This window comes from Labeo rohita, chromosome 21 (genome assembly GCF_022985175.1).
Source record: "Labeo rohita strain BAU-BD-2019 chromosome 21, IGBB_LRoh.1.0, whole genome shotgun sequence".
Lineage (NCBI taxonomy): Eukaryota > Metazoa > Chordata > Actinopteri > Cypriniformes > Cyprinidae > Labeo > Labeo rohita.
In genome coordinates this window covers 21,683,640-21,700,395 of record NC_066889.1, presented here as the reverse complement: position 1 = coordinate 21,700,395, position 16,756 = coordinate 21,683,640, and the positions used below count along the sequence as shown (strand labels likewise).

Below are 16,756 nucleotides of genomic sequence, written 5' to 3'. Positions count from 1 at the left end.
ACAAAATAGTTTTTTGTTATTTTTCTGAAATATATACATATATGTGTGTATTTATATACACATAACAAATATACACAGTACACACACATATATTATGAACACAAAAACTTTTATTTTGGATGTGATTAATCGTGATTAATTGTGATAAATGAATTAGTGCTGTCAAACAATTAATCGTGATTAATCACACACAAAATAGTTTTTTGTTATTTTTCTGAAATATATACATACATGTGTTTATTTATATGTACATAACAAATATGCACAGTACACACACATATATTATGTACACAAAAACTTTTATTTTGGATGCGATTAATCGTGATTAATCATGATTAATTGTTTGACAGCACTAAAATGAATCCATCAAGATATTTTTGACTTCTAGCTGTTGCTAAAATACGAGCCCTTTATCCATAATATTGCTTTCTCCAGTGCAAAAGTAATCTTGTCTGAATCAGGAGAGAAATACGCACAAATCAAGCAACATGTACAAGCGAAAACAATCCAAAACAGTTCTAAATACTTTATTTTGGTTGATTTTAATTTGAAGAGGACAATAGGGAAAAACTTTTTTATTATTATGATTGATGAATTCATATTGTGGCAAGAGGCGACAGTTTAAAGAAGTGCTGGGAAACGATTAATCGCATCCAAAATAAGTTTTTGTGTACATAATAAATGTGTGTGCATACATAACAAATTTACACAGCACACACACATACATTATGTAAACAAAAAAAAATATTTTGGATGCGATTAGTCGTTTGACAGCACTGAAATGAATCTGTCAAGAAGTTTTTGACTTCTAGCCATTGCTAAAATATGAGCCCTTTATCCATAATATTGTTTTCCAGTGAAAAAGTCATCTTGTCTGAATCAGTAGAGAAATATGCACAACTCAAGCACTGTGTACAAGCAAAAACAATCCAAAAGAGTTCTGAATAAAAATGCTGGTGGATTTTGATGTAATTAGACAATAGGGATGAAGAAACAAACCCATCTACATCTTGGATGGCCTGTTGGTGAATACGTTTTCAGCAAATTTTCATTTTTGTGTGAACTATTCCTTTAAAAGCAGCACATGAGGGTGAGTAATAAATGTCAGAGATTTTATTTTTGGCTGCACTGTCCCTTTAAGCCAGCACATATTCTGAGAAAGACTCATGACTGATGAGTATTGCCCTGTGTCTGGTTAGCAACTGCTGTATCTGATTGCCAGAGGCTGATTTGTTTAGCACAAGCTAGCGATTCATCCAGATGAACTTTGGGCCGATCAGGGTCCAAAGGAGGAGATGCGGAGGATGACAGATGGATGTGAAGCAATCTGATTAAGACCTTACGCACTGGAAACATCTGGTACACGGCATCCTAAAGCAGCAAGCTGTAGGTGTCTGTCACAGACGGGTGAAATAAATGAGTGTAAACTATTTTAAGGCTGAAATTTAGCCTATGCTTGTTAACAGTTTGGCCCTGGATTTCAGAAGCTTGTTTGAGGGAAGGTTACAGCATTAAAGTACCTTCTGTTCAGTAAACAAATACATGTGTTTAGGATTATCAGATCAGAATGGCTTTAATGGAATAGTTCACCCAAAAATGGAAAATCTGTCATCAGCTACTCACCCTAATGTCCTTTCTGGATTTGTACTGGTTGCTCTTTGTGCAATAATGGTGGTGGTTTTCAAGCTTGAAAATTTTATGAACATCTTAAATCTTCCAAAACATCACAACAGCTTTGTATTTATGACAGAAACCACTTATTTGGTTCAATTCGTGACAACTGTTAAAGGAATAGTTCACTCAAAAATGAAAATTCTGTCTTTAATTACTCACCCTCATGTTGTTCCAAACCCGCAAGACCCTCGTTCAGCTTCAGAACGCAAATTAAAGGGGTCATCAGATGCCCATTTTCCACAAGTTGATATGATTCTTTAGGGCAGTGGTTTTCAAACTGGTCCTGGAAGCACCCCTGCCCTGCACATTTTGTATGTCTCCCTTATCAGACACATTCAATTCATGTTGTGCAGTTTCTACTGACAAGCTGATGAGTTGAATCAGGTGTGGTAGATGAGGGAGACATACAAAATGTGCAGGGCAGGGGAGCTCGCAGGACCGGTTTGAAAACCACTGCTTAGGATCACGAATGATTTGCGTGAACATAGACGCATTTGTGTAAATCAAGAGGTGCATTCCCTTCACAAACAAATGTAATTCACTGCATCTTCAGCGGCTCAGATGTCGGGAGTAAATGACGACCACTATGTTCATTATTTCATCCAGCAACACAACACCTCAATCGCTCAATCTGAGATATTCTTGTCTAATTTACATCCCTGCTCCAGCATCGAAACAATGGAGGTCGGACTGTTACAGCTGATCTGAGGTAAGACGCTCATGTCAATGGCTTGATTGAAAAAAGGGGATATTATTTTACAGATTAATTAAAAACCACTGCATGGATTTTTATCATTATAGGGTAGATTTGTACATACACTGCCAACACATTAATGTTTAAACAACATGTAAAAGTGAACTTTGCATCTGAAGACCCCTTTAAAATCTTTTTAATGAAATCCAAAAGCTGACCCTGCATAGACAGCAATGCAACTGACACATACAAGGCCCAGAAAGGTAGTAAGGACATCGACAAAATAGTCCACGTGACATCAGTGGTTCAACTGTAATGTTATGAAGCTACGAGTGCTAAAGAAAACAAAAATAATGACTTTATTCAACAATTTCTTCTCTTCTGATGTCCTTTTCTTTTGAACACGTCAAGTTACGTTTCTGTCTATGCAGGGTCAGAAAGCACTCAGATTTCATTAAAAATATCTTAATTTGTGTTCTGAAGATGAACAAAGGTTTGGAACGAAATGAGGGTGAGTAATTAATGACAGAATTTTCATTTTTGGGTGAACTATACTTTTAATTATAAATGAATTAGTGAGACTGAATCATTAATCTGGTCTGAATGAATTTTGTGTTATACAGAAACAGCCATTCATACTAGTTGAAGGACATGAGGGTGAGTAAACAATAACAGTATTTTCATTTTTGATTGAACTAATCCGTTAAAGTCAGTGAAGCATAGACAGGAAGTTGATGATTTCTTAAAATAACCTTCTTCTGAAGGTAAAAAGCACTCTTTCCCTCTCGCAGTGTGTTTGCGGAAAGGAAATCAACAATAGTCACTGCTAATGACTGGCGGCTCGGTAAAATGGACGATAATGGACTAGGGTCTTCTGCCTCATTTTGTCATACACACAAAAAAACGTGGACACGCACACAGACACTAAATACAGTGGTGAATCACAGGCTTGGGCCAAATTACGGAAAGTTTATCAAAAAACCACCTGCTTAATGAGCCTTTTGTTTTGGCCACAACAATCAGTCTGCATTAGCGAGCAGCCAGTGAAGGCATAATTAATAAAAGCAATCTGTCTGCTGTCATAACAAAAGAGACACTCCTGTGATTCCACTCTTATGACCCATGGGAAAACGGGACGCCTCCGCCACTGCGCAACAAGTGCGAGGACAGCTGCAATATCTCAAACGGAGCAGTTCGGATTCCGTCTAGTCTCTATTAAGAGTTAATTATACTGTACACACAGCAGAACTGCAGAACTTCCTCTTTCCTGTTTCTTTCCGCTGTTCCCTCAAAGAGAAAGTTCTTATGTCAAAAACAATGTGCTTACAGTTCTCCAGACTGAGCTGGAGGGAGATGGAAACAGGGAAAGGGAAGCACGTTTGCATGATAAAGCTTGTCTAAGGAGTTCAATCATCTGAGAATTAAAGATTTATATTCTTGATAATGTGAGGATATGCATCTTAAGAATAATTTAAAATAAAATAAGATAAAATTTTAATTGCATTGAATGATTCTAAAATGAATAGCATTGAAATTCAACTATAAACGAAATCAGTGCAAGTCGTCCGTCTATAGACGCGTGTGGAAGTTGCGTTCGCAGCAGACGGAGTCTGTGTGTGCGTTTCTATCAGGATCACATTAATTATTTACACCCTTTGGCGGCACCATGCTGTAAACTACTAAACTCTGTTTCACATTCTGCCTACCGCTTAATAACAAGTTCTTCCTCACCTTCGAAACAATACATCCAAGCTTTTTATTTTAGTATTACTCTCTGTTTCGTCAGTCTGAAGAGGCAGAACATTTTCTTTAAGAATGGACAAAATGACGCAGATGACTCAGTTGAGAATTAGTCAAGCTGTCAAACCACAAAAGAGACATACCTGTAACTGAAAAAATGGCGAATATATTCTTTATCTGCTAGGCTGTGATTATAAAAGGTTTAGTTTTTTGCATACTGCGAGTGTGAGTGTGTATTTGCTACCTTTCAAAAGTTTGCCGTTAGCAAGATTTGTTTTTTTTTTTTTTTTTTAAAGAAATTAATACTTTTATTGAGCAAGGGTATGGTAAACATTTGAAAAAGACATGATGTAACAAATGGTTTCTTTTTCAAATAAATGTTGTTCTTTTGAACTTCCTATTCTGAACAAAAAGCATCACGCTTTCCACAAAAATATTAAGATGCCTAACAGTTGTCAACATCATAAAAACAAACTATATTATCATACTAAAATGATTTCTGAAGGATCATGTGACACTGAAGACTGGAGTAATGGCTGCTGAAATATACATATATAGAATACATATATTAAAATATGTTAAAATATTTTATTGTTTACACTCCATACCCCATAAAGACAAAGCAAAAGTCAGATTTGGTCTCGAATCAGGTTTTTTTTTTTTTTTTTTTTTTTTTTTTTTTTTAATGAAAATTATTTATTGACTGATGCAAAAAAAAAAAAAAAAATATATATATATATATATAGATATATATATATAGATATATAAATAAATAAATAAATAAAAAATACAATAAAAGTAAATCAGTAAATGCATTTTAGCATGAGGCTCCAATGTAAGGTTCTGAGGTCTGATATATAAACAGTCCAAAAACAGTCCAAAAATAATTGTTGTTGTTGTTGTTGTTATTATTATTATTATTATTTAAGGCATTTTAGCATGAGGCTACAACAAACAGTGTGGGTCTGAGGTCTGATATATAAAATAAAATATTTTTATATTTAATAAATACAAATATAATAATAATAATAATAATAATAATAATAATAATAGTAATAATAATTTAAGGCATTTATCGTGAGGCTACCACATAACATTTGGGGTCTGAGGCGTAATATATAAACAGTCCAAAAACAAACAAACAACAACAACAATAATAATATTTTAAGGCATTTTAGCTTGAGGCTATAACATAAAATGTGGGGCCTGAGATCTAAAATATAAACAGTCAAATAAATTAATAAATTAAATAAATAAATAAATAAATGTATTTTAGCATGAGCCTATAACATAAAGCGTGGGGTCTGAGGTCTAATATATAAACAGGCCAAAAATAAATAAATAAAAATAATAATTTAAGCATTTTAGCATCAGGCTACAACATACAGTGTTGGGTCTGAGTTCTAAGATATAATAAGTCCAAAAATAAATAAATAAATGCATTTTAGCATAAGGCTACAACATGATGTTTAGAGTCTAAGGTCTAATATATAAACAGGCCATAAATAAATAAAGGCATTTTAGCATAAGGCTACAAAATAAATCGTGGGGTCTGAGTTCTAAGATGTAAACAGTCCAAAAATAAATAAATAAATACATAAATAAAGGCATTTTAGCATGAGGCTACAACATAATGTGTGGGGTCTGAGGTCTAATATATAAACAGGCCATAAATAAATAAATAAAAAATACATTTTAGCATGAGGCTACAACATAATGTGTGGGGTCTGTGGTCTAATATATAAACAGGCCATAAATAAATAAATAAATAAATAAATGCATTTTAGCATAAGGCTACAACATAATGTGTAGGGTCTGAGGTCTAATATATAAAGAGGCCATAAATAAATAAATAAAAAATACATTTTAGCATGAGGCTACAACATAAAGTGTGAGGTCTGAGGTCTGATAACAATCCCCCCCAAAAAAAAAAAATAAAAAATTAGTCTCGTTGGATAGTCTTAGAGGGCAGATGGAAAGCCAAAAATAACACAGTAAATTAGGAAATTTTTGGCTGAAACCTTGGGCTTGTTACAACGGCCCATAATGAATAATGTCTGGTGATGACGAGTTAGGAATAATTTATAAGCATATGGGAGGTGCAGGTGCAGGTGGTCATTAGATGGACAGCTAATGAAGCAGAAACATGGCCGTGCTCTGGTGAAGGGTCAGTTGATCACACACAAAGGCTCGTCTTCAGCAGGACTAAGAGACGGAGGAGGGGGTCCGACGCTCAGCTGTGTATGTCGAGACAGTATAAGTGGGTGGTGAAAGGCTTGTGATTTTTAAGTAGGACTTTCCCTCCCCATTTCTCATTCTCTCGTTTTCTCTCTCTCTTTATTCAATCCCTCATATTACATCCGCACCTGCCAAAGGATTGAGCAAGCAGCTGCTTGTCTGATGGGAGGCCTAATTGGGGCAGACTCTGCGGCTGTCCATGAGCATATGGCCTGTAGCCACAAGAGAGCAAAGTAGGGATGCAAAGGGTCGTTTGAACCAATTCCATCAGGGTTCACTGACTGGGCAGGATGTTGTAAAAGGAACCCCACCTGCACCCATGCTAATTATTAGCCTCGTGGTTAGCGCAGCCTCTCGGCAAACCCGTGCACCTTTAGCTACCAAGGAAGTGCATCTTAGAGATGGTCAAGTCAGGTTATGGCTCAAGAGAGAAGAATGAGGAACTGAGTAGTCAACAGCATCTGTTGCTTTCAGACAGGCCCTGCCACTTCGGCGTCCTGTTTTGGAGTACAGCACACAAAATGTCTCTATTACCTGACAGAAAAAGATGTCTTGAGAAAACACACCTGCCTCTGTGACAGCCCGAGACAAAAAAAAAAAAGAGCCTGGGGAGTGGACAGCACTCTTTTTACCTTTTTTTAGCCAGTCATACCCTTGGCCAATCAGAAACAATCTCTGCCTGTCAATCATTATACTGTCAATAATTTTTTTGATATATAATACTGTGTTGTTACCTGAATGATCCACAGCTGTGTTTTTTTGTTTAGTGATAGTTTGTTTGTCCTGAACAGTTCTCTAATTCTTTGGTTTTTCAGCAGTTTTGTGTATTTGAACCCATTCCAACGACAACAATGTATGATTTTGAGATCCATCTTTTCGCACCGAGGACAACTGAGGGACTCATATGCAACTATTACAGAAGGTTCAAATGCTCACTGATGCTTCATAAGGAAATAATGTGTTAAGAGCCAGGGGTGTAAACTTTTGAAAAGAATGAAGATGTGTACATTTTTCTTATTTTATTTAGTACTGCCCTTCAGAAACTACAAAAGATACTTACATGTTCCCCAGAAGACAATATAAGTTACATTTACCCTGATCTTCAAATTTAAATTCAAAGAAAAATGTACACATAATCATTCTGTTCAAAAGTTTTCACCCCCCGGCTCTTAATGCATTGTTTTTCCTTTCTGGCGCATCAGTGAGTGTTTGAATCTTCTGTAATAGTTGCATATGAGCCCCTCAGTTGTCCTTAGTGTGAAAATATGGATCTCAAGAACATACAGTCATTGCTGGAAAAGGGTTCAAATACACAAAAATGCTGAAAAACCAAAGAATTTGGGACCTGAAGGATTTTTCTGAAGAACAGTGGGAACACTCATGAACAACTATCACTAAACAAAAAACACAGCTGTTGATCATTCAGGTAACAACACAGTATTAAGAATCAAGTGTATGTAAACGTGTTTTGAAAAGGGTCATTTTTATAAATTCAACTATTATTTTCTCCTGTTGACTATTTGTAAACATCTTTTATGTGAAATATCTTATTCAGGTCAGTACTAAATAAAAAATACCATGCATTTTGTATGATCCCTCTTATTTTGGTAAAATAATTAACATTTTGCAGATTCTGCAAGGTGTATGTAAACTTTTGACTTCAACTGTAAATAATAGTAGTATTTAATAATAGTATTTAGTATTTAGTAATTCATTTAATTAAGAGAAAGATATAAAGCTCCATGAATGAACACATCGAACAATGCAACAAACACTCCTGCTCATTCATATATCTTATGCTGTCTTACCTGGCGATCTGAAGGTCCATGCTTCATCATCATCAAAGTGCGTATCACCCGCTGTGAATCGTTCTCCAGGAAAGAATGCGTGGGCTACTGTTCCACCGGGTCCGTCGAAAGGGTATCCGTCATTATGATCCGCTTTGGTGAAGTCAATCTGAATGTCTGCCTCGTTCCCCGCCACCTCATGAAAGTTGAGAGGAGCGATATCGCTCCACACTTTCAGGGCGTAGTACATAAGCGCCCGCACCATATCCCGGCCCAGCAAAGCTGACTCCTTTGGAAACGTCCTTACCCTGTTAGAGCAAAAACATGAGTTCATGTTTGAAACAGTGTCTTGAAATAGACAAGAATCCCTTTGTAAGACCACCGACAGTGCTCGGAGATAAATTCAACATCGCTTTGAACGCATAAATAGGACAAGACATGCAGCGAGCTGTCAAAAACGGCTCTGAAAGCCCCTCTCGCGGCTCTTTCTAACTCTGAGTTAGTTCCACCGTAATACATTTAGGGGTAACAAAACATCTTCTTTCCCTCTTCCCTCGTTTCTCTTTCACTCAAGGCAATTTGGAAACAAGTAAGGGTGATTTGGAGGTCCGCTGCACCCCACAATCATGGTAATCACTTCCTCCAAGGACAATTTGAGCCCTTTTTCCGAGTACAGAGACAGATCGATGAGAAATTAATTTTAGAGTGCCGGCTCTGTAAGTGCCCACTAAAAAGTGTGCCCTCTGCACAAAATACACTTATCCTTTCTCCACAAGCACCGGTTTCAGGCATTCTATTACATTTGCAGAGCATTGACTCTCCCAGTGGAGTTATTAGGGCGCTTTGGGTGCTAGTAGCGTTTTCACACCGGTTGCTCAAGGTCAGCATGTAGATTCAGTCAAGTTCTATGGTGGTATATGTGATAACGTCTGACTTTACAGAGGGCTGGTTCAAAAGGAAAGGCTGAAGATGCACAGTAGTGCCGTGCCAAGGTCACTGATGCCCCCAGCTGCATTTACAATGAGCTAAGCGACCTCTTTGTGTGCTAACATTCTCCCTGTGATGTGCTACACGGTTTGTACATTAATTCATCTCACCCCGTTGCTCTTCTGCTTGACTTGTGGCAGATATGCAGTAAACATCCTAAGCATTTCACACACTGCAAAGAATACAAAACCAAAGTTTGAAAGGGAGTTTCAGGTGAAATGGTGTCAAATCTGTGCTCAGGTTCATGGTGTTGCCTAGCAAATTCAAAATATCAGCATTGAGCAAGGAAATCCTGGATGGTTACAGAGATAATTGTAGTCAAGTGTTGCAAAGTGGCCATAGATAGTACAAAAAAAACAAAACAAAACAATGCCAGTACAAAATCTAACATTAAAAAGTATATAAATCACCAATTTTTCTAAAGAAACATTGTCCAACACCGAGACCAGTAGGGAAAGGTGCAGCTGGAGTCCACGTCTCTCTCGCCTCCCCTGAGCCCATTGAGTTTTAACAGACCACCTAAAGCAGGGGTGTCACAGTCCGGTCCTGGAGGGCCGCAGTCCTGCAGTTTAGATGCAACCCTAATTAAACACACCTGATCCAATTAATCAAGTCCTTCAGGCTTAATTGAAAATGGCATAGTATGTGTGTTGGAGCAAGGTTGGAACAAAACTCTGCAGGGCTGCAGCCCTCCAGGAACTGAGTTTGACACCCCTGACCTAAAGCGTGCAGTGGGTTTGTTGGGGGGTAACTGAGTATGAATTGGGGAAAGTCACATGAGAGGAGGCGATATAATTGAATATGACTGGTTATGATTAGCTGTGATTGGTCCATGCAATAAACTCCGCTTTTTGTGTTTGTGTGCGTTACGTGTTCACGAATCAGTGCGAATGATTAATATAATGGCATTAATGGGAAGACTAATCTTAAAAGGTAAGTAAACAATTCACATACTGAAATATAACCACTTTGTTATGTCCAAATAAGACTTAAAACAGCATAAAAACATGACCTGTGGGAGTTTTTATTGAGTAATCAGCAGTGATGGGAATAACGGCGCTGTCGACTCTATATGACTATAGCGTAACTGCGCTCATGGCGACCCGAGTTCAATTCCCGCATCAGGGTCCTTTGCCGATCCCATTCCCCTCTCTCCTCCCAGTGCTTTCCTGTTGTTTCTCTACTGTCCTATCTCAATAAAAAGGCATTAAAAACCCATAAATATTGACTTAATAAAAAATAAATAAATGATGTTACTAACGGCATTACTTTTTCCAGTAACAAAGAAATCAAACAAATTACTTTTCACCTCGTTACAACGACGTTAGCGTTACTGACAATAAAAATGCGGCACTACTATAATTTTCGAATTGCATTCTTCTTCTGAGGTAAATTCTGGCTTATTCCTCTCAGCACGTCTTCTTCCAGAAACAAAAAGTAGCCGAGATGAACTTGATGAATGTTTATGTTTGTTTACATGTCTGTGAGGCCTGTATTTGTAGAGATTCAGGTTGTTTTATTTACGTGTCTATGAAGAGAGGTGATGGAGACCGAGACGGCAGAGAGCACACCCTGATTATTTCATTATTATCACATTGTTTTCTTGTTATTGAGACTATACACAAATAAAAGTATACCCTTTGCAGTTTTAAAATGACTAAGTATATTCAGTTGTTTTCATGGTCACCAAGAAAAAACGAGAGAGAACACACTGCACATTGTATTAGTGTACAATGTTTTATTCATTTACCATATTTAATACTGGGGCATCCAAGTTATATGACATATCTGAACATTTTTTAATGTAACACAACAGTTACTTTCCCTGGTAATTAGTTACTTTTATAATGATGTAACTCAGTTACTAACTCAGTTACTATTTGTGAGAAGTAACTAGTAACTATAACTAGTTACTTTTTTAAAGTAACATGCCCAACACTGGTAATAAGCTTGGTGAAAATGAAAGTAAATCTCTTGTGTCTGTGACCAATATTTACCAAGTTTTAATGACTGATGATCCGAATAATTTAACTAATTTAACTGAAGTTAACTATTAAAATGAATAGCTGAATGCAAGTTCACAAATAAAACATATTGTTTAAATTGTTACTGCCTTGAATTATTATTTTTTATAAATGTAAAAACATAATTTCTTCATGGCTGAAGAAAGAAAGACATTGTTACGAATCTGGTCGGTGAGCTGCGGACCGCTCACCACCAGATGTCGCTCTCCCTCTGTTTACACACTCTGACTGTTGCACTACACCCCGGACTCCATTCCCCATCAGCCATTGCACTACACCCCCGTCCAATCAGAGACAGTATAAAAGCCCCGATCTTTCTGTCACTCACCGCCGAGTATTGTACTGTGTTTATCTGGTCATACGAAGCGTTTCTCTGTGTTCATCCCGTGTTGTGTCTTTCTGTTATTCTGGCTCCTCGTCTGGTTTGTCTCGACCCCCCGCCTGTTTATCGACTACTCTCTGCCTAGCCCTTATACACCTGTCTGCTCCTGTCTGACCACGCCTGCCTTGACCATGTCTCTGTCCAAATCCTTCAATAAAAGCGTGCAAATGGATCCGCTTGTCTCTCGTCTCACTCCCAACGTTACAGAATACTCGGCCACAACAGGATCCAGCAGCTTTTCCCTCGGACATTCAGGTATGGACTTTGGACTATTGTGTGTGGGCGCGTCGCTTACTGTGGGGGTCGCGAAGGAGGAACGCGACAACTCGGTAATGGCGGCCGCGCACCCCGCTCATATAATGACGGCCGCGCCGGAGCGCGACGCCACAGATCCGCTGGCCGCTTGGCTCACTCGGGGAAATGCGGCCACGCTGGAGCGCGCCCGAGCCATGACGACGGCAATGGATCGCATTGCTCAAATGGCGGCGAACGTAATGGATAGCATCGCTCTAATGGCGGCGACAGCTGTGCCCGTTCACAAAATGGCGGCCGCGTCGGAGCGCGTCCACACAATGGCGGCAACGGCGGAGCCCGTTCACAAGATGGCGGCGATCACAGAGCTCCGTCACGTCACAGCTGCCATACAAGAGCCGTTTAAAGGTACAGTTACATTCCCTGAGTCAAGTCAAGTTGCAACTGTGTTTCCTGAGTCAAGCCATGTTGTTCCTGAGTCAAGCCATGTTGTTCCTGAGTCAAGCCATGTTGTTCCTGAGTCAAGCCATGTTGTTTCTGAGTCAAGCCATGTTGTTTCTGAGTCAAGCCATGTTGTTTCTGAGTCAAGCCATGTTGTTTCTGAGTCAAGCCATGTTGTTTCTGAGTCAAGCCATGTTGTTTCTGAGTCAAGCCATGTTGTTTCTGAGTCAAGCCATGTTGTTTCTGAGTCAAGCCATGTTGTTTCTGAGTCAAGCCATGTTGTTTCTGAGTCAAGCCATGTTGTTTCTGAGTCAAGCCATGTTGTTTCTGAGTCAAGCCATGTTGTTTCTGAGTCAAGCCATGTTGTTTCTGAGTCAAGCCATGTTGTTTCTGAGTCAAGCCATGTTGTTTCTGAGTCAAGCCATGTTGTTCCTGTGTCAAACCAAGCTGGAGCTGTGTCAAACCAAGCTGGAGCTGTGTCAAACCAAGCTGGAGCTGTGTCAAACCAAGCTGGAGCTGTGTCAAACCAAGCTGGAGCTGTGTCAAACCAAGCTGGAGCTGTGTCAAACCAAGCTGGAGCTGTGTCAAACCAAGCTGGAGCTGTGTCAAACCAAGCTGGAGCTGTGTCAAACCAAGCTGGAGCTGTGTCAAACCAAGCTGGAGCTGTGTTTCCTGTCTCAAGCCAAGTTACAGAGCCACCGCACAAGATGGCCGCCACGCCAGAGCCACCGCACAAGATGGCCGCCTCGCCAGAGCCACCGCACAAGATGGCCGCCACGTCAGAGCCGGCTAAAGCCCCGTCAGCCAAGCCACAGCCTGCTCAGGCCATCTCAGTCAAGCCACAGCCTGGTCACGTCATGTTTTCTGCTCCTGAGTCGGCACCCATCATGGCCGGTCTTCCCGAAGCGGTTTCAGAGTCAAGTCACGCCCCGCCTGACGGCCCAAACTCAAGTCACGCCCCGCCTGACGGCCCAGACTCAAGTCACGCCCCGTCTGGTCCCAAGTCTGCTCCAGAGGTCCCGTCTGGTCCCAAGTCTGCTCCAGAGCTCCCGTCAGTTGGAGAAGCCGCGCCAATGCCTCCTGAGGTGTCAGCCGTGGCTGTGGATCCTCCCTTGGAGGTGGCGCCCCCCTACAAACTCTCTGCTTCTTCCCTCATTCTGTCTGCCTCCTCTGTCACTGTTCTCCCCAGGTCCCAGTCTATTATGCGGGTTCCTGCTCAGCCCTGGTGGGCCCTGGCGCCTCCTGTTCCGCCCTGGAGGGCCTCGGCGCCTCCTGTTCCGCCCTGGAGGGCCTCGGCGCCTCCTGTTCCGCCCTGGAGGGCCTCGGCGCCTCCTGTTCCGCCCTGGAGGGCCTCGGCGCCTCCTGTTCCGCCCTGGAGGGCCTCGGCGCCTCCTGCTCTGCCTCCGGTTCCGTCCTGGAAGGTCCCGGTGTCTCCTGCTCTGCCTCCGGCTCCGCCCTGGAGGGCTCCTGCGCCTCCTGCTCTGCCTCCGGCTCCGCCCTGGAGGGCTCCTGCGCCTCCTGCTCTGCCCTGGAGGGCTCCGGTGCCTCCTGTTCCGCCTCCGGCGGCGCCCTGAGGGCCCCTGTGTCTCCTGCACCGCCTCCGGCTCCACCCTGGTGGGCTCCTGCTCTGTCGGTCCTGCCCCAGTCACCTGGTCCTCTGCACGGACCTGGCCCTCCAGCCCTTGCCCTGTCTCACCCCCGCCCCACCGCTCCGCTGGAATATGGTTCGTTTGTAGCGTCTGGAAGCCGCTCTTTGGGAGGGGGCTATGTTACGAATCTGGTCGGTGAGCTGCGGACCGCTCACCACCAGATGTCGCTCTCCCTCTGTTTACACACTCTGACTGTTGCACTACACCCCGGACTCCATTCCCCATCAGCCATTGCACTACACCCCCGTCCAATCAGAGACAGTATAAAAGCCCCGATCTTTCTGTCACTCACCGCCGAGTATTGTACTGTGTTTATCTGGTCATACGAAGCGTTTCTCTGTGTTCATCCCGTGTTGTGTCTTTCTGTTATTCTGGCTCCTCGTCTGGTTTGTCTCGACCCCCCGCCTGTTTATCGACTACTCTCTGCCTAGCCCTTATACACCTGTCTGCTCCTGTCTGACCACGCCTGCCTTGACCATGTCTCTGTCCAAATCCTTCAATAAAAGCGTGCAAATGGATCCGCTTGTCTCTCGTCTCACTCCCAACGTTACAGACATGAACATCTTGGATGACAATTATCTGTCAATTTTTGTTCTGGAAGTGGACTTCTCCTTTAAAACACTAACATGGATGAGATTCATACTTGGCTTTAATAAACACACTGTAAAAAGTTTTCACCAGTTTCAGCTTAAAAACTTTTTAATTTAAATCAACTTAAAAGTATGTCATTTCAACTCACAAGTTAAATCAACTTAAAAGTACAAGTCATTGTAACTCATTTTATTGTAAAAAGCTAAAATGACTTGTAGTTTTAAGTTGACCTAACTTAAAATCAAGGCAGCTGCTAAGTTAAAACTGGTGAAAACTTTTTACAGTGTAGAATAGTGACTACATTGTTCATGTAAAAATATAGTAGCTATATTTATAGGTAAAATAAGTTTAGTATAGTAGACTTTTCTGGGGCTCCTGCAATGTTTTAACTCATTACCTCATTAGTGCTTGATTGGTTTTCTTCTTAAGGTTTTATTAAAAATTTCCTGTTAGAACAGGTTTACATGCAATAAGTTTGCATGTAAGTTCAGTTTGCCCTAGCCAAAGTACGATGACTCTAATATGAGGTCACATGAAAATGTAGAGAGCTATGGAAGGGGGTATGAATTTCTAGTTCAATTTTCCATCCATTTTCGCCATAATGTGCCCTCGGCGGGGTTTCAATAGACGGCCGGCATAAATTGGAGAATAATCAAGGCTGTTTTTTTTTCTCTTCATGTCGTCTGGTTATTATACAGGCGCTAGCAGTGGCAGCTAACCTGAAAGCCAGACAAAGTGCCTCTGGGAAGATTGGCCATCCCAGCAGCATGTAAACGCCCAAATGCTGAAGTTTAATTTTCAGTCACAATCCTGCTTCTTTGTCTCCATGTGATACAAGACTGATTAGACAGACAAGAGGGGAATAGGATGAAAAGAGAGAAAATGACAAATAGAAATCAGGGGGAACAAGTTCAAAAGAACTCATTTCCTCTATTCCGTGGTAATTCTCACAGCGGGTCTGACCCCTGCAGTTCAGTGGACCAGACAGGACATTTACTGTATGGTGTTAATCGCACATCAAATCAATCCTCCACACTCACAACCAGGCGCTGAGAGTGACACACAGCCAGGCATGTGTTTTAAAGAAATGATTTCTAAAAATAGTCACTGTACAATTATGAAATAGACTGAAATTTAATTTGTGGTTCACTGTTATATCCACCTTGGGGCCGCATCAGAGTTTTTAAATATATAGCAATGACCAATTCATAAATTAATCACTTAATCAACTGATCAGTGAATCAGCCAGTATGGTTCTGGAATTCAAGTCATTTGACTCAATGTTTCGCAATGGCTAACAGCTTACTGGAAGACTATGAGTCTGAGAAGGTTTGGAGTAAATAGCATCAAGCATTTGATCTGTATCCACACAAAGCTATTGTATGACTTCAGAAGACTTGGAATAAAGTGTACTAATCATATTGGACCACATTTAAAATGCTTTTGTATCCTTTTTAAAGCTTGAAATGTTCAGTCTCCATTTATTACACAGCCCTACATCTTGAAAAAATCATTTTGAAATGCAAAAAGTCCTAATATTTCCTAGATTTTTTTCCCAAACAAAATAAGAATTACAATTTTTCAATTATATATGAATCAGTTTTAATGCACTTAAACAAAATAAGGAAAGCCAAACGTTTCAATGACCTAAAAGTATTAAAAATGTATTAATTTAACTTCCAATCTACAACAAAGTGGAAAAAGTGGATTAGGCATAAAATAATGTTTTCAGAATCGATTATGCATGTGATAAAATAGTTGTAACCTGCCTCAGAGAAAGATAGGAATCATGTACTTGTGTCAATCTAATAAAAATTTTTTTTTGCCTTACAAATTAAATAACAGATTTATTTAAACATGAATTAAACATTGAAGAACAGTAAAAAAAAAAAAAAAAAAAAAAAAAATGGTGCATATATTTAGCAAAACGCTTCTCTCTAGAGTTCATTTTTCTAGCTGACTAAACTACCATGACTGAGTTTATGGTCACCGAATATGTTTTTCTGAGGTAAATCTGATGTTACGTAACATTTACAAGCTGTTATATTGACATCTTTTCACAGCTGAAACACTGATTGAGCGAATACATAAGACAGGATATGGATTTCGATAAGTTGTACTCTTTATACCTTCGGATGTTCATTCATGTTTATTTTGTGCTGTAATTGGTAAAAAAAAAGCAGAGATGATCAATTCATGTGCGCTTCGCACTGACACTTCTCTTGAACTGAGGCGCTATAGCGATCTATCACTCCACATTAAACAGTGCCAAAATGGCATTTATTGTTTAAATACTG

At 40.2% G+C, this 16,756-nt stretch overlaps 1 protein-coding gene across 1 annotated transcript in view; it reads right to left on the bottom strand.

The window, feature by feature from the left end:
- mmp17a (matrix metallopeptidase 17a) overlaps positions 1–16,756 on the bottom strand; it is a 94,823-nt gene that overhangs the window by 19,901 nt on the left and 58,166 nt on the right. The window contains exon 4 of the mRNA XM_051093796.1: positions 8,155–8,441. Within this exon, the coding sequence (XP_050949753.1) occupies positions 8,155–8,441 (287 nt within the window). The remainder of the gene's footprint in view (positions 1–8,154; positions 8,442–16,756) is intronic.